Source organism: Macaca thibetana, chromosome 5, assembly GCF_024542745.1.
Source record: "Macaca thibetana thibetana isolate TM-01 chromosome 5, ASM2454274v1, whole genome shotgun sequence".
Taxonomy (NCBI): Eukaryota; Metazoa; Chordata; class Mammalia; order Primates; family Cercopithecidae; genus Macaca; species Macaca thibetana.
This window is the reverse complement of record NC_065582.1, coordinates 76,475,427-76,498,641: the sequence shown is the minus strand read 5'-3', so window position 1 is coordinate 76,498,641 and position 23,215 is coordinate 76,475,427. Positions and strand designations below refer to the sequence as shown.

The 23,215-nt window shown below is 37.9% G+C and overlaps 1 protein-coding gene across 6 annotated transcripts in view; it reads right to left on the bottom strand.

Moving 5' to 3' along the window:
- The window catches only part of ZGRF1 (zinc finger GRF-type containing 1), an 84,836-nt gene that overhangs the window by 59,259 nt on the left and 2,362 nt on the right, over nt 1–23,215 (bottom strand). For all 6 annotated transcript variants that reach the window (XM_050791315.1, XM_050791310.1, XM_050791313.1 and 3 more), the window contains exons 2-7: nt 21,604–21,694; nt 20,361–20,441; nt 12,582–12,641; nt 8,770–8,958; nt 6,208–8,455; nt 1,130–1,194 (exon numbers count right to left, since the gene is read on the bottom strand). In XM_050791315.1, coding sequence (XP_050647272.1) covers nt 1,130–1,194; nt 6,208–8,455; nt 8,770–8,958; nt 12,582–12,641; nt 20,361–20,441; nt 21,604–21,624 — 2,664 coding nt within the window. In that variant the 5' untranslated portion in view covers nt 21,625–21,694. The remainder of the gene's footprint in view (nt 1–1,129; nt 1,195–6,207; nt 8,456–8,769; nt 8,959–12,581; nt 12,642–20,360; nt 20,442–21,603; nt 21,695–23,215) is intronic.

Below are 23,215 nucleotides of genomic sequence, written 5' to 3'. Positions count from 1 at the left end.
TCAAAAAAAATAAAAACAAAAATAAAAAGGAGGCAACTGAAACATTCTACTTGCTTTTGTTCCAAACATGTCTGTAGAAAGACCAGTGCCATATAATGAAAGAAATGACCCTCCAGAAGTGCTAATGGCATCCCCATTGAGTTAGAAACAGTCCTCTAGATGATTTATCCTAGAATTTCAATTCATCCTAATTAGAGCTATTATTTTTTATATAACTACCATGGTTCCCAAACTGTGCAACAAGGTACTCTGAGGTGGCACAATGAACTCACAGGAACTCCACAAGGTGTTTTACATGTAGGGAAACAGTGTCACCTGACATCTGTCTGACACCTAATGAACTACTAACTCCAGGTCTGTTTCTATATCAGATCTTGCTACATTTCTTTCAATGACATCGCCATCACGCCTTTGTGAAGCTGAGTTCTGAGAAACTGCTATGATAAAAAGCAATTATCACGAGAAAATCAATGTGTAACAAGAAACAAGGTGGTGTTACCTAATCTATTCCAAGGTTTGAGAAGTCATATAGTGCCCAACAGAGGTACACATTCCATTAGTAACTGTGGGGTTTTTTTTGTTTTTGTTTTTGTTTTTTTGAGATGGAGTCTCACTCTTATTGCCCAGGCTGGAGTACAATGGTGCGATCTCGGCTCACTGCAACCTCCGCCTCCCGGGTTCAAGTGATTCTCCTGCCTCAGCCTCCTGAGTAGCTGAGATTATAGGCACATGCCACCATGCCTGGCTAATTTTTGTATTTTTAGTAGAGACGGGGTTTCACCACATTGGCTAGACTGATCTCAAACTCCTGACCTCAGGTGATCTGCCTGCCTCGGCCTCCCAAAGTGCTGGGATTACAAGCGTGAGCCCCCGCACCGAGCCATGTAACTGTGTTTTTTAACAAACAAAATGCTAACATAGGAAATACTTGAGTTGCTTAATACTACTAACTACATAATAAATGCAACTGTTAGGTATTTCTTCTGGCTGAGGAAGGCAATGAAAAAATTAGATACAGGAGGAGTCATGAACCAAGATAGCCTAGGACTGTATTACTATAATTCTATTACAAATTATAGAAAGTTCTTATCAAAATAAAAGAACATACTCTTAGAGAAAAAACCTGTACCTGTTGAGAATCCTTGTGCAGATGAGGAGACTTTGGTGAAACTACTGTAATAAAGGGTTTCCTCACTGTAATGGAGAAAAGAAATAATCATATCATTGTTATATATAGCAGTACTCTAAAATTTAACTTATTCCTAAATATGAAGCAAGGAATATAACTTAAATTTTAAGATCAGACGATTTTGGTTAATTGTTCAATTTAGAAACTAGCATTTGAGGATTCACTGTACTGTTGTTTAGACTAAAACATTTTTATAATAAAAATTTAAAAATATTTAGAATGAAAGCCTTTTTACTTTCTAAGTCAATAGTAGGAATGTTTCCTTGTACTCCTTTTTTACACTAATTAAAAAATAAAAACTAACCCAATAGTTAATAACCTATGCTAAAAATGCTAAAAATGAAGTACTGGACAACTATGAGGAACAAGAAAGTCACGACTCCCAATATACTGTTGCTATGTGCAAACATAGACAAGAAAAACCGAGTCAGGCATGGTGGCTCAAGGCTGTAATCCCAGTGCTTTAGGAGGCCAAGGCAGGCAGATCACTTGAGGCCAGGATTTCAAGACCAGTGTGGCCAACATGGTGAGACCTTGTCTCTACTAAAAATACAAAAATTAACCAGACATGGTGGTGCACAACTGTAATCCCAGCTACTCGGGAAGCTGAGGCAGGAGAATCACTTGAACTCAGGAGGTAGAGGTTCCAGTGAACTAAGGTTGCGCCACTGCACTCCAGCCTGGGTGACAGTGAGACCATGTCTCAAACAAACAAAAAAAAAAACAGCACTTCATGCTATTTCTAGTCTATCTTAAACCCATTTTTACTATGGCTTAAGAAAAAAATTCTATATTCTAAAAAATTCACTCAACAATTATTTTCCAAGTGCAGTGTGCCAAGCACTAGGGACATAGCAGTGAACATGACAAAAAAAAATTCCTTGAAAAAAGATAGACACAAAAGACAAATAACTAAGCCAGATAAATTCAGATTATGATACAAAAGGGTATCTCATTGAACAGTGATATGATACAGAACGATTTTTGACACAGGAATTGGAAAAGTTTCTCATGGGAAGTAACATTTAAGTTGAGACTTGAAGAAAAAATTCAGCTATGACAAGGGTAAAAGTGTTCGAGTAAAAGGCTGAATACAAAACAGCAGAAAACTTGGCAAGTCTGCAGAATGGAAAGGAGTGCAGAGTGGCTAGTTTTGCCACCTTATCAGGTATCCATTTAAAAATAGAATTTTTTTTCTTAAAAAAAGTACATATTCAATCATCTCTCTCTTCTAAAATCACAAAAAGACTAATTTTAAGTGATAATTACGGCAAAAAATCATAGCTATAACTAGTGTAAACTTCATTTTTAGGCTATTGCTATTTATGATTTCATTATTTTCCTGCTAAAATTCAGAATAAAATAAAATAAACAATAATTTTGGAACTTGACATTTCTAAAAAGTTTTTTAAAAACACTGGATGAAAATTGATGTTGTTTTCCTTTACTGCCTTTGCTCCAGAAAAACATTCTAAATTAACATTTCTAAGCTATATACAATTATCTCACAAAAAATTTAGAATTTTAACACTTTCACACATTCTAAATTGGTAGCAAAAGTTATTCTTCTCTAATTTTGCTTTAAACGTCATAAAAGTACGTTATACCCTCGTGATTCAATCTTCTCAAACTGTCTCAAGAAACCAACTTAATTCTTTTTAGAGAAATATATTTATATCAAAAAAGCGAATTTAGTCGATCATTACTCATGGATTCTACCTACTCCCTAAAGTTTATTTGTAACCCCTAAATCAGTATTTGCTATACTTTCATGGTCATTTGCAGACATACATAAAGCAGCAAAAAACGAATTGCCTGAAACGCATGTTCTCAAGGCAACACTCTGGCTTCTTGTTTTAGCTTATGTTGTAAACAATTATCTTTTTCATGGCCATTTGGTGCCACATTTTTCATTTTTGTGCTATTTATTGGTAACTTCACTACTTAAAATGTCCCCAAAGAGGCCAGGTGCCGTGGCTCACGTCTATAATCCCAGCACTTTGGGAGGCTGAGGTGGGCGGATCACCTGAGGTCAGTTCAAACCAGCCTGGCCAACATAGCCAAACCCCATCTCTAATAAAAAAATAAAAATTAGCTGGGTATGGTGGCACACGCCTGTAGTCCCAGCTCTTCAGGAGGCTGAAGTGGAAGAATTACTTGAACCCAGGAGGCGGAGGTTGCAGTGAGCCAAGATCGCCCCACTGCACTCCAGCCCAGGCAATAAACTGAGACTCTTTGTCAAAAAAAAAAAAAAAAAAAAAGTCCCCTAAGAATAGTGCCATCTAGTGTTCCCAAGGGCAAGAAGACTGTTATATTCCTTATGAGTGTGTTAGGTAAGTTTTTTACAGGTAAGTTACATGGCTGTTGGCTATGAGTTCAATGTTAATGAATCAATAATATATATTAAATAAGGTTCTTTAAGCAGAAACATACATAAAACAAGGTTATGTATTCACAAATTAATGAAAATGTTCTGACCACAGGCTTGCAGGAACCTAACCCTGTATTTCCCATAGGAGCAAGGTTTACTGTTGACTAATTATGTGTTTGCAGTGACTTCACAGAACTATTGCAAATCATCAGAATCAACTGTAATTTTCTTTCCAACTTGATGAGAGAAACAAGTTGGTTTCCCAAACTAATGTGTTTTTTTTTTCAGATGGAGTCTTGCTCTGTCACCCAGGCTAAAGTGCAGTGACACAATCTCTACTCACTGCAACTTCCACCTCATAGGTTCAAGCTATTCTCCTGCCTCAGCCTCCCAGTAGCTAAGATTACAGGTCCCCACCACCACACCCGACTAATTTTTATATATTTTATTAGAGATGGGGTTTCACCATGTTGGCCAGGCTAATCTTGAACTCCTGACCTCTGGTGATCTGCCCACCTCAGCCTCCCAGAGTGCTGGGATTATAGGTGTGAGCCACCACCTGGCCTTCAAAACTAAATTCTATAATCCCTAAATCTTCACACTAGAACTTTATGTTCTTATATGGTATCATATAACTTTATCTACTCATATTTATTTTTCATTAAAGCTTTTTACTTTTTTTTTTTTTTTTTTTGAGATGGGAGTTTCACTCTTGTTGCCCAGAAGTGCAATGGCGCAATTTCGGCTCACTGCAACCTCTACCTACCGGGTTCAAATTATTCTCCTGCCTCAGCCTCCCGAGTAGCTGGGATTACAGGTGCCTGCCACAATGCCCATCTAATTTTTTGTATTTTTAGTAGAGACAGGGTTTCATCATGTTGGCCAGACTGGTCTCGAACTCCTGACCTCAGGTGACCCACCCACCTCGGCCTCCCAAAGTGCTGGGACTACAGGCATGAGCCACCATGTCTGGCTACTTACTTTTAATATTTTAGAAAACAAACTAACAATTATCTTCAAACTTAACTACATTTCAAATAACCATTTTAGTAGGTACAATAAGTTATGTATATTTTTCTCAAGAATCACATGAGATACTCAAAGTTCAATTTTACCTTTTGAAAGTAGTGCACTGTTCATTTACATTCAAATGTATATTATTTACTATCATATTCTTTAAAATACAATGCTGTTGCCAGTGTACCATAAGGAAAGTCAAAAGATCAATCACATACTGAAAGAAAACATTTACAACATATATCATAAAGGGCTAATATCTCTAATGTATAAAGAACTCTACAAATCAAGAATTAAAAAGCCAACATCTATTAAAAAGCTGGACAAAAGGGTAGACAGAAAAGATAGTTCATGGAAAAATATATACAAATGATGTTTAAATATAAGATGCTCAATTTCACCTGTAGTAGTAAAAACACAAATTTAAAATAACACTGAAAAGGTCAGAAGTGATGGCTCATGCCTGTAATGCCAGCACTTTGGGAGGCCGATGTGGGTGGATCACTTGAGGTCAGAAGTTTGAGACCAGCTTGACCAACATGGTGAAACCATCTCCACTAAGAATACACAATTAGCCAGGTGTGGTAGACACACCTGTAATCCCAGCTGAGGCAGGAGAATCACTTGAACCTGGGAGGCGGAGTTTGCAGTGAGCTGAGATCACGTCACTGCACTTCAGCCTGGACAAGAGTGAAACTCCGTCTCAAAAATAAAAATAATAAAAATAAAAATAAATAAATAAAATAAATAAAAAATACACTGAAAAGCCATTTCTCATCTATCAGATTGGCAAACATTCAAAAGCTGGGCAATACACTATTGGCAAGGCTGTGGAGAAACACCCAGTCTCATACATTACTCATGGGAATGAGAAATGATTAACTCCTATAAAGAGAACTTTGAAGTATCTGTAAAACTGAGGCAGGAGAATCGCTTGAACCCAGGAGGTGGAGGATGCAGTGAGCTGAGATCGTACCATTGCACTCCAGCCTGGGTAACAAGAGTGAAACTCTGTCCTTAAAAAAAAAAAAAAGACAGACACAATTATGGAACAGAGGAAAGAGGGAAAAGAACTCTGTGGTACAGGATTGGAATTAGAGGTATCAATATGAACTCACTTTAAAAAAAAAATGTATTCCCTAGTACCTGTCCAAAAATGAATAATAAGAATAGATGTAATTAGCTAAGCATGGTGGTGCATGCCTGTAATCCCAACTACTTGGGAGGCAGAGGCTGCAGTGAGTCACTCCGGCCTGGGTGACAGAGTGAGACTGTCTCAAAAAAAAAAAAAAAGAGACATATACACACATATACATACATATATATGTACATTTTTTGACATATATTAACTTAAATGTGCCAATATATGCTTATACATGCATAGAATATTTATGGAAGGATATCCTAGACGAAAACTGTAGCTAATTCTGAAGGGTAGACTGAGGGATATGGTTGGATGGGGACTTTTCATTGGTATTATTCTCTATTAACATTGGTTTTACAAAGTACATGTGTTACCTATTTAAACATTATATAATTCTTTAATGTAGCACCCAGAGCTATTATCTTCTTTCTTTATAGCTCTTTGAGCTATAAAGAAAACAATCCAAAATAGACACACAATTCTAACCTTCAGGACTGCTATCTGGCTCATATGTCTGTTGAGTTCCTTGCTGAAAGACAGTATTTTTCTTTCTCAATATTTCCAAACTGTCTAAAGCAGTACTGTGTTCAGATAGTGACTTTAAAATAGAAATGGTATTTACTAATCCAGAAAGTTCTGAAGAATTTCTAGGATTCCAGTATTGTTTGCCTTCTCTGGCAGTTTCAACCTCAACATGGTCAGGGGGTGGACTTCTAATCTTTCCCAAATCTTCAGGTTCAGATATATGTGCTTCTGTGTCTTTGGAAATAAGATGCTTTTTTCCCAGTGGGTAAAACAAAGAATTGGAAATGTGGGTATTTGATTTATCAAGTTCAATACATTCAGAGTGATTCTGATTGGTATTTAATAGTTGGACACTGTTGTCACTACTAGAAGTTGAGGGTAAAACATGTTCAACATTTTTGTCTAAGTCATTTCCCAAAATAAAATGCTGAGGTTGAGCATCTTCTGAAAATAGATTACTGTTTTCAGCAATCTGATTTTGAATATGAAGAATATGTAAATTCATGTTTATACCTTTAGATTTATTTGGGAGTAAAGCAAAATCATAGTTATTTCTGACTTCTTGAATAGGTTTATTAGAATCTTCTTTATTATCTATGTGTACAGCATCAGTCCACTTGAAAGATTCAAAATTGCTCAATGTGTCACTATGCTCCTCTATTTCTTTTCTAGTGTTTTCAGCTTTACAAATTCTCATGTCAAAACCCACATAAGTTTTATCACAAAACTGTGATGGCAGAGTCTCTTTAACAGGAAATGTCACTGTAGGTTTGCCACTAACAGATGTTAAGAGTGGCAAATGTTTACCCTCAATCTCTTCACAGTTTGTATTCTCAGACCTCTTCTGAACACATGAATTGCCATCATTAACCAAAATGTCCTTTACCCAACTCTCTGAATCCTGGGAAATTTTGTTGCTTTCCTGTGATTCCTCCTCAGTGTCACTGGTCTCAAAATTGTTCAGATTAAAAGTTACCTCCAAAAATGGTTGTGTTACATTACTCAGTGATTCATGAATACTATTAAGACTTTCATTATCCATTTTACTTTCAGAAATCACGTCTGTAATGTCATCAGAGATTCTAGAATTATTACTAAATTCAACTTGGAGATGTTTCAGTTCTGGCAGAGATGACTCTGATTGTTCATACTCCTTTTCTGGTGTTCCACATGTATTTACCTCCTGAGCATTTTCTTTAATGAGAACTGATCCTTTAATGCAGACCTTGTCATTTTGATTAAAAGATATTTTATTATCTTCTTGAATGTCAGATTCTGACAATGTACTATCATTTTCTGCACTGCTACAGGTAATCTGTAAGCTATTGCTTTCACTGAATGAAGGAATTTCTAATTTTACTTCCTGATTCCAGGATTGATCATTATTACCGACTGACTTGTCTACATTATACTTTTTCCCCTCTTCAACACATGTTTCAAAGAACTGTGTATTTTTTTGTAATGAAAGGTCTTTCAAATTATAATTTATATCATCTTCCTGGGCCTTGGTTTTCCTTTCTGTATCATTCCCATCTACAGTAGAACGTATAGGTGAACTCTGTGAGGATAAATACATGGCCCACCGGCTTTTATTTCTCATGGTATTTTCTGATTGATACTGGTAGTATAAATTTTCTGTGCTCTTCATCTCAGCACACTCTTCCTGTTGAATTAGGTGCTTCGGTTTAGTAGCAATTTTTAAATTTCCCTGTGGTTGTTTTTGAGGAAAATGCTCTGTCATCTCAGAATTTAGTTCCTCACATGTACTAGATGATTCAGACTTCAGAAGAGCTAATATCTGTGCTTTGCTTCTGATGTTTTGTGAAACTCCTGAACAGTGAGATGCTAAACTATCTCTTTTCACAGGCTCATTGGTCAGTAAAGAGTCTGAAAGCTTATTTCCAGAATTGATAGGAGAGCAAAAATACTTTTCTTCACACAGCACTTCTGGGTTAATCTGGAAGGATGGAGAAAAAACTGAAGAAAAATCCATGGCATTTCTCTCTCTGTTCTTGTAAGTCACAATGTTCTCAGGGTCTGCCAGTATATTATTTACATCTTTATTGCCAACAGTAGGAAACAAAGGAGGCATGCTGTAGAATGGAGAAAAAATAGTGGAGCCAGGTTTCTTAGCGTCATGTGATGCAGCTGATTCACCACTTTCTGTAATAACCATTTTCTTCGGAACCTGACGTGGTCCTTGAAAATCCTGAAAATATTAAAATAACTGTTAGCTGTACCATTACCCATAAAGGAAATGTGAAGTGAACTGGCTAAGAAAAAAAAAAAAGACGAAGGAGCGTTTCTGCTTTGCCTAAGGTAAAGTAATATTTCAGATTTAAAGTTTGTTAAAGTACATTCATTTGTAATAAGATTTTTCAAAGTAGGGTTTATTTCCTTTCTACCTAAGTATACTATGAAGTGCCCTTTGAACGACAGAGTACGATAACTTCGAAATTCACTACTTTTTGAGACAATTTAATAAATATATTTTGTTGTATTATTTTCCACAGTAAAACTTACAGTAAACTTCCTTTTTAAGCCAGAGGGCTGACATCCACGAGATTGGCCAGAGGATATAAATCTCCTTGAATTTAACTCTGGTGCTTCTTTATTGACATTCTGCTTAACAATACCTATGGCTCCAGCAACTTTAACCTCTTCAACTGTGATTAAGTATCGATCACTTTCTAAGTCATCTCCAGGTTTCACCTAAAAGAATAAATGTCAAAATCACATACATCTAATTATTTGATTATCTATGTATTCCAGGATGCTCACTAGCACTAAGACACAATGGGTATTCAATAAATAGGTGTTGAATGAATAAATCAGTAACTAAAGTCTTCAATTATTTTTTATTATGTACTCGTTAACTATCAATAAGCACAAAAAAGGACAATAATATAATTTTTTAATTTCTCTAATTTGTTTATTCAACAACACATATTAGAGCTAGGTGTGGTAGCTCACACCTGTAATCGCAAGACTTTGGGAGACCAAGGCAAGAGGATTGCTTGAAGCCAAGAGTTTGAGACCAGCCTGAACAAAATATTCAGATCCTGTCCCTACAAAAAAATTTTATTTTAAATTAGCCCGGACTGGATGGGATGGCTTATGCCTGTAATCCCAGCACTTCAGACACCAAGACAGGGGGAATGCTTGAAGCCAGGAGGTCAAGACCACCCTAGTCAACATAGCAAGACCCGTCTCTACAAAAAACTTTTTAAAAAATTAGCCATGTATGGTGGCATGCACCTATAGTCCCAGCTATTTGGGGGGATGGGGTGGGAGGATGATTTGAGCCTAGGAGGTCAAGACTGCAGTGAGCGGTTATCACAACACTGCTCTCTAGCCTAGGTGACAGAGTGAGACTCTGTCTCAAAAAAAAAAAAAAAAAAAAAAAATTAGCCAGGCATGGTGGCATGTTGCTATAGTGTCAGCTACTTGAAAGGCTGAGGTGGAAGGATCCCTTGAGCCCAGGAGTTTGAGGCTGCGGTAAGCTATGATCACACTACTGTACTCCAGCCTGGATGACAGAGTGAGACAATGTCTCTAAAAACAAAATTAAATTAGTAAATAAATATTACATACTGGGGACTTACATGAGGCCCCTTGTTACATACTAGGGATACAAAGATGAGAAAAAAATGCCTCCTCTCAAGCAATTCACTTAGAATCCATACAACTAAGTGTAACTTTTCAAAAATTAGAGTTATTACCAACTATATATCTTTAAATGAATAAGATACTCATAATTATCACAAATTAAACATTATTATAAATCATTACAGTTGCTTAAATAATCATATTCTAAAAATGCATTTTAATCACATTAATGAGTAAATGTAGTACTTGCCACCACCTCTGACTGCAGCATAAAAATAAGATTATCGCTAGGCACAGCGGCTCATGCTTGTAATCCCAGCACTTTGGGAGACCGAGGCGGGCGGATCACCTGAGGTTGGGAGTTTGAGACCAGCCTGACCAACATGGTGAAACCCTGTCTCGACTAATAATACAAAAAAAATTAGCAGGGTGTGGTGGTGCATGCCTGTAATCCCAGTCACTTGGGAGGCTGAGGCAGGAGAATCACTTGAACCCAGGAGGCGGAGGTTGTGGTGAGGTGAGATCACGCCATTGCACTCTAGCCTGGGCAACAAGAGCGAAACCCCATCTCAAAAATAAAAATAAAAAATTATCAACCTAATTTGAAAATACAAAAAATCTGTATCAGATTAATATTTTACTAATGAAATGATTTTTTTTTTTTTTTTTTTTTTTGAGACGGAGTTTTGCTCTTATTGCCCAGTCTGGAGTGCAACAGTGCAATCTCAGCTCACTGAACTTCCGCCTCCCGGGTTCAAGTGATTCCCCTACCTCAGCCTCCTGAGTAGCTAGGATTGCAGGCATGCGCCACCACGTCCAGCTAATTTTGTGTATTTTTAGTAGAGAAGGGGTTTCTCCATGTTGGTCAGGCTGGTCCTGAACTCCTGACGTCAGGTGATCCGCCCGCCTCGGCCTCCCAAAGTGATGGAATTACAGGCGTGAGCCAGCGCGCCTGGCCCGAAATGATTTTTAAGATGAAATAATAGTAGTTACCACCAATCAAACCATATACTAAGATACTGATTCTCCTAGACCCTTCTGAAAATATATAAAAGTATCATAACCACTACTGATGTCACGTAAAATTTCAAAACGAATTAAATCCTATGGCCAAAATTAAACATCATCATCATCATAGTATGCATTTTAACACATTTAGAATCACTGTACTAGGCCAGGTGTGGTGGCTCATGCCTGTAATCCCAGCACTTTAGGAGGCCAAGGCACGTGGATCACTTGAGTTCAGGAGTTCAAGACCAGCCCAGTCAACATGGTAAAACCCCATCTCTACTAAAAATACAAAAAATTAGTTGGGTATGGTGGCGCACACCTGTAATCTCAGCTACTCGGGAGGCTGAGGAAGGAGAATCACTTGAACCCAGGAGGCAGAGGCTGCAGTGAGCCGAGATTGTGCCACTACACTCCAGCCTGGGCAACAGAGGGAGACTCCATCTCAAAAAAAAAAAAAAAAAGAATCACTATACTAACTAAAACTGCTAGGCATTTTACTAAAGTTATTTCTAACCTTCAGACCGACCCTGTAAGTAAAGCCTGTCTGTGATCTACATTTTACATCAGGGAAGTTAGATATAGAATTTAGGTGGGCCAGGAAGTATTTAGAACTGGGAAATGAACCCAGAATGACCAACTTTAATATCCTAATTCTTCACTAAAATATGCCTTTAGTTCTCTTTCTATGCTTTTTCCTCTTTGAGAGGAAAAACACAAACTACATATTTGACAGAATACCTTATTTACCTACTTATTTTTAACTTTTAAGTTCAGGGGTACATGTGCAGGTTTGTTATACAGGTAAACTTGTGTCATGGGGGTTTATTATACAGATTACTTCATCACCCAAGTATTAAGCCTAGTACCCATTATTTTTTTCTGATCCTCTTCCTCCTCCTACCCTATCTGCGTCCTTCAGTAGGCCCCAGTGTCTGTTGTTCCCCTCTGTGTCCATGCATTCTCATCATTTAGCTCCCACTTACATGTGAGAACATGTAATATTTGGTCTTCTATGTTCCTGCATTAGTTTGCTAAGGATAATGGCCTCCAGCTCCATTCATATTCCTGTAAAGGAACATGATCTCATTCTTTTTTATGGCTGTACATCATGGTATATTTGTATCTCGTTTTCTTTATCCAGTCTATCACTGATGGGCATTTAGGTTGATTCCGTGTCTTTGATACTATGAATAGTGCTACAACGAACATACACATGCATGTGTCTTTATGGCAGAACAACTTATATTCCTTTGGGTATATACCTAGTTATAGTTCTCTTGGGTTGAATGGTAGTTCTGTTTTTAGGTGACAGAATATTATACTTAAATGAGAATATGTCACAAAAAATTTCCCACAGTAGACCTCTGCCTATGGAAAAATCATGTAGTAGAATTAGACTCTAGAATCACCTCCTGGGATCAAATCTCAGCCTTCCTACCACTGTAACTCTATGAACATGAGCAAGTTACTTAACCTTTCTGCACTGCACTCTTAATCTATAAAAATCAGGTTTTTTTTTTTTTTTAGATTATAAAAAATCAGTTGTAGAGATTAAAGGAAACATATCTAAAAGGTTTTAGCACAAAGTCTAGTTATAATGTTCAACAAATACTAACTATAATTATTAGTATTATGACTACATTAACAATATTCATAAAGGACTTAAAGAGATTTTTAAATAATAACTTAAAAATAAGATAAACACACTAAAATACCTCAAGGCATTTAAGAAACACACTCTCCAAACATGCTCCTTTGTCATCATATAAAATTGCCTGTATAAAAACAAAATAAAGGTTAAAAAGGAACAACACAATTATGCTTTTCTTAAATATCTTCAAGAGAAAATAAGTAATTGTTATATAAGTCATCATATAACGAAAGGATTACATTTGTTGAACTTGGATTTGAAAATGCATCTATTTTGAATGTTTATTATGCATCAGTCTGTGTAAGAGAGTAAAGGCACACATAAATAAATTCAAGAACTTAATTGCTACCAGGAGGATATTAGAATGAAACTGGGAAGAGGCTGAGTGCAGTGGCTCACACCTGTAATCTCAGCACTTTGGGAGGCCGAGGCAGGTGGATCACCTGAGGTCAGGAGTTCCAGACCAGCCTGGCCAACATGGCAAAACCCCGTCTCTTCTAAAAATACCAGCTGAGGCAGGAGAATTGCTTGAACTCAGGTGGCAGAGGTTGCAGTGAGCTGAGATCACGCCACTGCATTCCAGCCTGGGCAACAGAGTGAGACTCCATCTCAATTAAAAAAAAAAAAAAAATTGGGAAGAAAATATAATTGAAACACATTAAAGGGGACAAACAGGAGACAAGATCATTTCAAGAGATTATTGCAATGGGATGGTATACAGGATAAAGGAGATGATTTAGCACTTAAAATAAGGTATTGGCATTCAGAAGGATAATTGTTTATGAGGTATAATGAATAAAACTTGTTAAATGTGAGGGTTAAGGGGGGAAAAAAGGATGCTAAGGTTATTACCATTTTCTAGCTTTCCCCTTATGTCTCTAGCCCTTTTTCATAGCAATTTTTCCACTAGCCCCTTTAATACTGGTGTTTCCATCACTTTGGAAAACCGTCTGGCAATTACTTGAAAGATTAAACAAAATTCCCACATGACCCAGCAATTCCACTCCTAGGTATATACCCAAGAGAAATAAAAACATATGTCTATACAAAAACCTGCACATTAATGCTCATAGCAGCATTATGCATAATAGCCAAAAAGTTGAAGTAACCCAAAAGTATATCAACTGCATTATGAATGGATAAATAAAACATGACGTATTGGGCTCGGTACACAGCTCGTGATGTAATCCCAGCTACTCCAGGTACTCTGCAGGCTGAGATGCAAGGATTACCTGAGACCAGAAGTTCAAGATCAATCCAGGGAACAAAGCAAGACTCTATCTCCAAAAAATTTTTTTTATTTGCCAGACACGGTGGTGTAAGACTAAGTAGTCCCAACTACTTTGGAGGCTAAGGCAGAGGGATTGTTTGAGCCTAAAGTGAACTATGATTGCACCACTGCAATCCAGCCTGGGCGACAGAGCAAGACCCTGTCTATTGAAAAAAAGAAAATCATGCCAGGTGCGGTGGCTCACGCCTATAATCCCAGCACTTTGAGAGGCTGAGATGGGCAGATCACCTGAAGTTGGGAGTTCGAGACCAGCCTGACCAACATGGAGAAACCCCGTCTCTACTAAAAATACAAACTTAGTTGGCCTTCGTGGCACATGCCTGTAATCCCAGCTACTCAGGAGGCTGAGGCAGGAGAATCGCTTGAACCAGGGAGGTGGATGTTATGGTGAGCTGAGATCACGCCATTGCACTCCAGCCCGGGCAACAAGAGCGAAACTCTGTCTCAAAAAAAAAAAATTATATGGCAATAAAAAATAAAATACATATGAAGATACATGCTTCAACATGGAAGAATCTTGAAAATATTATGCTAAATAAGACTTACTCACAAAATACTACTTATTACATAATTTCATTCATGCAAAAATGTCCAGAATAGGTAAATCTATAGAGACAGTAAGTAGATTTGTGTTTGGGTAGGGCTGGGGGCTGGGTACTGAGTAGTAGCTGCCAATGAGTATGAGATTTCTTTTGGTGGTGACAAAAATATGCCAAATTTAAATTGTGCTGATGGTTGCAAAACTGTGAAAATACTAAAAATCACTGAATGGGTGAATCGAAGTGTGTGAAGTGTGAATTATATCTCAATAAAGCTGTTAAAAAAAATTGGTATTCTTGTCCCTCTATTCTTTTAATTTGATACACCCTCCCTGAGCACTATCATCCATATAAATCAGATCATGTTATGCTCCTGCTCAAGTCATTCCCACGTCTCTGCAGCTCCCTAAGAATAACAAAAGTTCTTTCCATAGCCAGTGAGGCTTATATAATCCCCTTTATCTCCATTCTCGCCCTTGCTCACTCCGTTCCAACCACACTAATGTCCTTGTTATTGCCTTTCACTAGACATACATATTCATTTAATTTAGCGGTCTCTCTCCTCCGTGTTATTTCCATGAAGTCAGGGATTTATCTGTTTTGTTCCCTGCTGTATTTGTTAGAACAGTGTGTAACTCACTCGGATGCTCAAAAAATATTTGTTGAATAAATGAATACACTCTAATAGTTTCAAATACCATCTAAAAGCCAAGGACTTCCAATCTATACTAGTAGTCAGGAACTCCTTGCTGAGGTCTAGATCTCTACAGCTAATTACATGAGTGTTTCTATGATACTTCAAATTTATTTATTTATTTTATTTTATTTATTTTTTCTTTTTTTGAGACTGAGTCTCACTCTATCACCCAGGCTAGAGTGCAGTGGCATGATCTCAGCTCACTGCAACCTCCACCTCCCGGATTCAAACGATTCTCGGGCCTCAACCTCTCGAGTAGCTGGAATTACAGGCACCCGCCACCATGCCTGGCTAATTTTTACATTTTTAGTAGAGACAGGGTTTTACCACATTAATCAGGCTGGTCTGGTCTCAAACTCCTGACCTCAAGTGATCTGCCCGTCTTGGCCTCCCAAAGTACTAGGATCACAGGCATGAGCCACCGTACCCAGCCTCAAATTTGTTATATTCAATATGGAACTAAAAATCTTGATTGTTCCCATTAACTCATTTTTCTTTTTGAAATATTTCATCTTGCGAAATAAATACACAAACCTAAAAGTCATTCTGGATCCTCCTCTCACCTTCTATATCCAAGATTTAAGAGGCTATATTTTCATAATTTATCTATAATCATTCTTTTTCTCCATCGTCATTGCTAATGTCTGCTTGGTCAGACCTCCATTACTTTTTGTCTAGATTATTCTACAGCCTCTACTATAAGTCTCTGAAACCCAATCGGACTTTTACCCTACACAACTTTTACACTGCTGCCAAACCAATCTTTCTAAAATACAAACATAGCCGGGCATGGTGGCTCACATCTGTAATCCCAGCACTTTAAGAGGCCAAGGCGGGTGGAACATCTGAGGTCAGGAGTTTGAGACCAACCTGGCCAACATGGTGAAACCCGTCTCTACCAAAAATACAAAAATTAGCCGGGTGTTGTGGCACATGCTTGTAATCCCAGCTACTCAGGAGGCTGAGGCCCAAGAATCACTTGTGCCCAGGAGGCAGAGGCTATAGTGAGCCGAGATCGTGCCACTGCACTCCAGCCTGGGTGACGGAGCAAGACTTTGTCTCAAAAAAATAAAATAAAATAAAATACAAATATGATATGTCACTCTTGTTCTCATAATTCTTCATTAGCTCCTAGGGCTGAGCACACAAAGTTCTTCATGATATGGTTCCTGTCTACCTCTTTAGCTTTATACTGCATCATTTCCCAATATGGGGCCTTCATTTCAGCTAGATTTAAATGCTTATAGTTCCCCACGTTTCGTATCATTTCATACATTCAGGTTGTTGGGACTAGGACACAATATTCAGCTCCCTTCCCCTTAACTTAGCAATTTTGTTTACAAAACAGAACAAAAAATATATACATATATGCTTCATCTAGAAAGACTTCCCTGAACCAGAGACAGATCTAAATGTCTCTACTTTGTAATCTCATAGAATCCTAAACAAACATATTATAATCCTTATGCCCTTAGTCAAAAATTAGATAAAAGTCCCTTGAAGACAAGAACTATAATAACAAACTACCATTCATTGTGTGCTTAGGATGTGGCAGGTACTTTATTAAGGTCTTTACATGTTTCTTATTTTAATCCTTAAGACAACTTTATGAAGCATCATTTCCCCCATTTTACAAAGAAAGAACAGAGGCACTGAGAGTACTTCCCCAAAATTATACATCTAATAAGCGAAGGGCCAGAATTGAAACTGAGGTCTACTTGACATTTGATGCTAACTGCTCTTCTACTCTGCATCCACCTATCTTACTTGACTTTTCCCACTGTTCACCAGCGATATGTTGGTAGGTTGATGACTTATTCAGTGGAAGTTGAATAACTTTGACAGAATTTAGATAGAGAAAAGGCATAACCAGCAAGAGAAGAATATAAGCAACAGCCTGCATTTAAGAATGAGGGCGTTATATCGGAAACAGTGAGATAATTAACTTGCCTAGAACACAGAAACTTTCAGGGACTAACTTGAATTTACCTTGTTTTCCTATAACCTACTTGTGTGAGATATATAATGGGCACTCAACAAATGTATGCTATAGTTGAAGATAAAGTTGGATAGTAGCACTAGCATGACCATAATAATTTGGAACCAGAAGACAACACAAAGGATATGCAGAATCCAATCAGATGGTTTTTAAATATCTACAAGATTTTAAAGACACTAGATCTAAAGAAAAAGGCAGAATATAAAAGAAAAAGTTATATAGAATAGCATCAGACACTGAATGAACTAGTTTATATATTTAAAAAACATATGGATATGCACAGACCTGAATATTCATCTATTTAAATTAGAAGAATTAATCACATGACTTGAACATAGCGATAGCAACCATGAGACCACCACCTTCAAAGAGCATAGACTTGGAGATCCTGTTGTTACTACAATTAAACACAGGGTTCGACATGTCCCTTGGTGATGGTGTTCAAGTTATCCTGATTATCTATAGCCTTGGGTCTCAAATCTCACTCTAAAATCTTACTGGCAGCCTCAGTTTGTTGATATGATAACTCCAATTTACTTGGGTAACAACATGTTTTTTACTCAATGTGAAAGTACCTTGTAACTCCTGAAACATTTAGAACTGGATATAGACAAAATGAAGTAATTCAAACCAAAAATATCAATACTTTTGAATTATAGTCATGAATAGATTTTAGTTATTGGCCAATCTGACATTAGGTAATCTGATATTTCAAATATTTGAGCCAGGCGCGGTGGCTTATGCTTGTAATCCCTTTGGGAGGCCAAGATGGCTTGAGCTCAGGAGTTTGAGACCAGCCTGGCCAACATGGTGAAACCCTGTCTCTACAAAAAATGTAAAAATTGCCAGGTGAGGTGGTGTGTGCTTGTGGTTCCAGCTACTTGGAATGCTGAGGTGGGAGGATCGCTTAACCCTAGGAGGTGGAGGTTACAGAGAGCAGAGATTGCACCACTGCACTCCAGCCTGAGTGACAGAGTTAGACTCTGTCTCAAAAGACAAACAAACAAACAAAAAAACTAATAAAATATTTGTGTTATTTTTAATTTTAAAAAGCTACTTTTGCCAGGCACAGTGGCTCACACCTGTAATACCAGCATTTTAGGAGGCCGAGGTGGGAGGATCACTTGATGTCAGGAGTTCGAGACCAGCCTGGCAAACATGGTAAAACCCCATCTCTACTAAAAACACAAAAATTAGCTAGGCATGGTGGTGGGTGTTTGTAATCCCAGCTACTCAGGAGGCTGAAGCAGAATAATCACTTGAACCTTGGATGCAGAGGTTGTAGTGAGCCAAGACTGTGCCACTGCACTCCAGCCTGGGCAACAGAGCAAGACTCTGTCTAAAAAAAGAAAAAAAAAAAACCACTTAGTTTTTTCAACTTAAGTTGCTTGAACATTAAGTGAAAACCCTACTGAAAGTAACTGTTAAACTCAACTAGGTTTACAAATTTAATAGGATTACATAAATTGAACTTGAAGACTTAAGCAAAATTAGTTTTTTAATTTACTGTTTTAACAAATTAAATATTAAGAAATAGTAGGGCCAGGCGCAGTGGCTCACACCTGTAATCCCAGCACTTCGGGAGGCCAAGGCGGGCAGATCACCTGACCTCAGCAGTTCGAGACAGCCAGACCAACATGGAGAAACCCCGTCTCCACTAAAAATACAAAAGTAGCCAGGCATGGTGGCGCATGCCTGTAATCCCTGCTACTTGGGAGGCTAAGGCAGGAGAATCGCTTGAACCTGGGAGGTGGAGGTTACGGTGAGCCAAGATTGCACCACTGGACTCCAGTCTGGGCAACAAGAGTAAAACTCAGTCTCAAAAACAAAACAAAACAAAAAAAAGAAATAGTAGATAGCCTTTTCTCTACTAAAAAGTTTGCCTCAGTGATAACCTCACAATGACAGATAAGTAAAATAAGAACAGAATATGGTTATATTTAATTGCTAGACTGAGGAGTAGGGGCTTCATTCAGGAGGCCACAGACATTGTCAATGTGTCCTATGTAAAATTAGTGACTCAACTGTAATAAGGTTCTTTTTTAAAATTGGTAATATTTGGATCACCTGAGGTCAGGAGTTCGAGACCAGCCTGACCAACATGGCGAAACTCCATTTCTACTAAAAATACAAAAGACTAGCCGGGTGTGGTAGTGGCACCTGTAGTCCCAGCTACTTAGGAGGCTGAGGCAGAGCTGCTTGAATGTGGGAGGCGGAGGCTGCAGTGAGCTGAGATCTTGCCACTGCACTCCAACCTGGGCAACAGAGTCAGACTCTGGTTCACAAAAAAAAAAAAAAAAAAGACACAGTAGAATGGAGAATGGTTAGGACATGGGCTCTGGGGACAAAAAGCCTAGGTTCATATGTGGCTCCTCCACCTTCCAGCTTTGACCCTTGGCAAGCTACTCCATCTCTCTGTACCTCAGTTTCATCTTCGGTAACACAAAGATTAAAAGAGTACCTAACTAGTAGGAGAGTTACGTAGATTAAGTAAGTTGATACTTTTAAAGCATTATGCTTAGTATATAACAAGCAGTTTATAACTTTTGTAAAATTTTTTTATTTACTTTTATTTTTTATGTAGAGCCAGAGTCTTGCTTTGCTGCCCAGGCTGGTCTTGAACTCCAGGTTTCAAGCAATCTTCCTGCCTCAGCCTCCCAAGGTGGTGGGATTACAGGTGTGAGCCATGATGCCTGGCCTTATCATTTATGTTAGGAGCATTCCAATTCCACTCTTGGAGTTATTTTGAAAATACACAAAAAATTATTATTAACAATAGTCACTCAGCCGGGCACAGTGGCTCACGCCTGTAATCCCAGCCTTTTGGGAGGCTGAGGCAGGCAGATCACCTGAGGTCAGGAGTTTGAGACCAGCCTGGGCAACATGGCGAAATCCCGTCTCTAATAAAAATACAAAAAAATTAGTCAGGTGTGGTGGCAGGTGCCTGCAGTCCCAGCTACTTGGGAGGCTGAGGCAGGAGAATCATTTGAACCCGGGAGGCGGAGTTTGCAGTGAGCCAAGATCGTGCCACTGCACTCCAGCCTGGACGACAGAGCGAGACTCTGCCTCAAAAAAATAATAATAACAACAGTCACTGTACTGTGCTACTGGATAACAGATCTCATGCATTCTATTAATGAACATTTTTAGAACGCACAAATGAACCACTGTGATATGGAGATCATTTGAAAATCTGTTTTCACATCATTTCAATGTATGGATATATTTGACATTTTATCACGTACAATTTTTAAAATATTCAATCAAAAATCAAGAACCTCGCTCTTGCACCCTGTAGTCAACTGCCTTGTACTCACTTTGTTTCCAAAGGGAGTGATCTTCAGAATTCCATCTTGCCACACTTTTGACTTCTTCATCTTTTGATGAGTATATAGAACCTCATTTCCAAAAATACAAAAGAAATGGTTTCCATTTATATATATTCAATGTTATATATTTTATATATCCTTCCTACATACAAAATATATTTAAGGCACCTTTCATCAAAAAAAGGCACATACACCCATATCAATTTTTTAAATTTTAAAAACAAAAACACAGATAGCATGACAATAACATTAAACATTAATTAAATGAAATAAAAAGGGAAGAAAGGGAGAGAGAGAAGGAGAAGGGGGGAATAAGGGAAGAAATGGCAGGGGAAGGAAGAAAGGACAGGAAAAATACAAGGAAGAAACAAAAAAGATAAATGAGCACTGAAAGTAATTTGAGCTCTCCAGTCATCAGTGGGAAGGGAAAAAAATTATTGGATTACACAGTATAATAATCTGTGCAGTTCTCAAAGTTTGGTCCAGAGACTCCTGGAGGTCTCCAAGACCTTTACAAGTATCTGTGAAGTCAAAACTATTTTCATAATGCTGTCTTTTCATCCTCACTCCTTCAGGGGTACAGAATGAAGTTTCCCAGGATTATGTATATGCAATATTGTAAGATTCAGTTGCAACCTGAATGTAGAAGAAACAAACATGAGAATCCAGTTGTCTTCCGTTAAGCCAAATCATAAATACTTTTTACATTTCTGCTTTAACTTCTAGTATGAAAAACATCAATAGACGTAAGACCCCCATATACACAAGTTACTTGGGGTCAACAATTTTCTAGAGTGTTAGAGTCCCGAGATCAAACAGTGTGAGAACCGCTGATCTATACAGAAGAGGAATGCCAGTTCTTCAAGAGAAAGATATTGTTTCCCGGTCTCACACTTCCAAAGAATATGTTACAAAGGACTTTGTCTAATACTTGATCTTAGCCAAAAGGCTGAAAAGTGATGATTTTGTGTAACAAGTATGAATAGTAGGTAACAGATAGGGTTACCAGATAAAAACTGTGCAATATTTGGGATCCTAATGTTAAAAAAGGTATGCATTGTTTATTTGAAATTCAAATTTAACTGAGTAGCCTGTTTTTTGTTTTTTTTGTTTTGTTTTTGCTAAACCTGGCAACACAGCAATATGTTTGTGAAACGCCTTCAAAAGAAAGAAGGAAGAAAGGGAGAGAGGAAAGGAATTTCACCAAATTGTGAAAAATGGTAAAACTTACAATAAATTCTTGGCTTTCCATTATTTCTTCTTAAGTTATAAACCAGCTGGGTCCAGAAAATAGGAAGTACTTATTCAACTATTTATACCACCTAAAATTAAAAATGACATAAAATTTCCACCCTGATTTCTTAAAAATAACAAATAAAATTTTTCTCAATAAACTCCCGACCACAGGCATGAATCACAGTTCCAAGACTACCTAACTACCAAGGGAAACAGAGGTGTAATAAAATTATCTATCACTGAGGACACAGTAAAAGTGATACCATGCTGTGAAACAAGAATTTTTTCACAAGTAAAGAAAAAACTAACTAAAATATATAAACTAATTTGTAGTCTGCAAACATTTTTCCAGATGCATAATATGTGTCAGAAAACACGAATTTGTCCTCCACGTTTGGTTTCCTATAGCACAAATTCAATTTTTAAAGTTTTCTGAATTGCTATGGCCACCACAAGATGGCCCCCTTGTGTTTTAAATTTTTCCTTTCAACTCTTAGCATCAATATACCACAGAATCTAGGACCAATTATATAGTACCTCTGCAAGGAAAAATCTTTCCAACACTGTTGCAACAGTTACTGTAGTTATGTTATGCTATTGGAGAAAACTGTTTTTGTGGGCAAATTTGAAAATCTAAAATCACTGATGGTGATCAGTGAAGAAGTAAATAGAAATGCCCAAGAAACATACTTTCTTTTTTTTTCCCTGAAGTGGTTCTAAAGATGTGACCCCTGGACCAACAGTATTATCTGGGAACTAGTAAGAAATGACCGATTAAGTCAGAAAGTCTGGGGTTGGGGGCCCAGCAGTCTGTCTTTTAAGAAGCCCTGCAAGTGATGCTGATGGACACTCAAGTTTGAGAATACAGACCTAAAAGACCTAGAAGCTGTAATTTGTGATCTGAGTTCAGTTCCTCTTTTAGACATATAAAATATGCCACTTACATATTATTTATAAGTTACATATACTTATTCAGTACTTACTATGTGCCAGATATTATGCTAGGCTAAAATATTTAAATGGAAACTCTACCCTCCATCTCAAAGAATTTCAGTATGGCGGGGTGATAAACAGTAAATTTAATAAAATATGGCAGGAATAAGCACAGGCTGGTCACCCAGCTTGGTGTGGATCATCAAACAAGGCTTCTTCAAGGAAGTAAAGCCTAAGCTGTAAGTTGAAATAACCATTAGTCAAGGGAAGGCCAGTGAAGGTCTTTCCAAACAAGAATTGATATGTCTGATGAGGGAACTCTAGTACAATTACCGGGTGAAGTGCAGGCCGGGCACGTTGGCTCACACCTGTAATCCCAGCACTCCAGGAAGCCGAGAGAGGCGGATCACCTGAGGTCAGGAGTTCAAGACGAGCCTGGCCAACATGGTGAAACCCCCGTCTCTACTAAAAATAGAAAATTAGCCGGGCGTGGTGGTGCGCGCCTAAAATCCCAGCTACTTGGGAGGCTGAGGCAGGAGAATCACTTGAACCCGGGAGGTGGAGGCTGCAGTGAGCCGAGATCATGCCACTGCACTCCAGCCTGGGCAACAAGAGCAAAGATCTGTCTCAAAAAATAATAATAATAAATGGGAGGGGGCAGTGAAGTGCAAGAA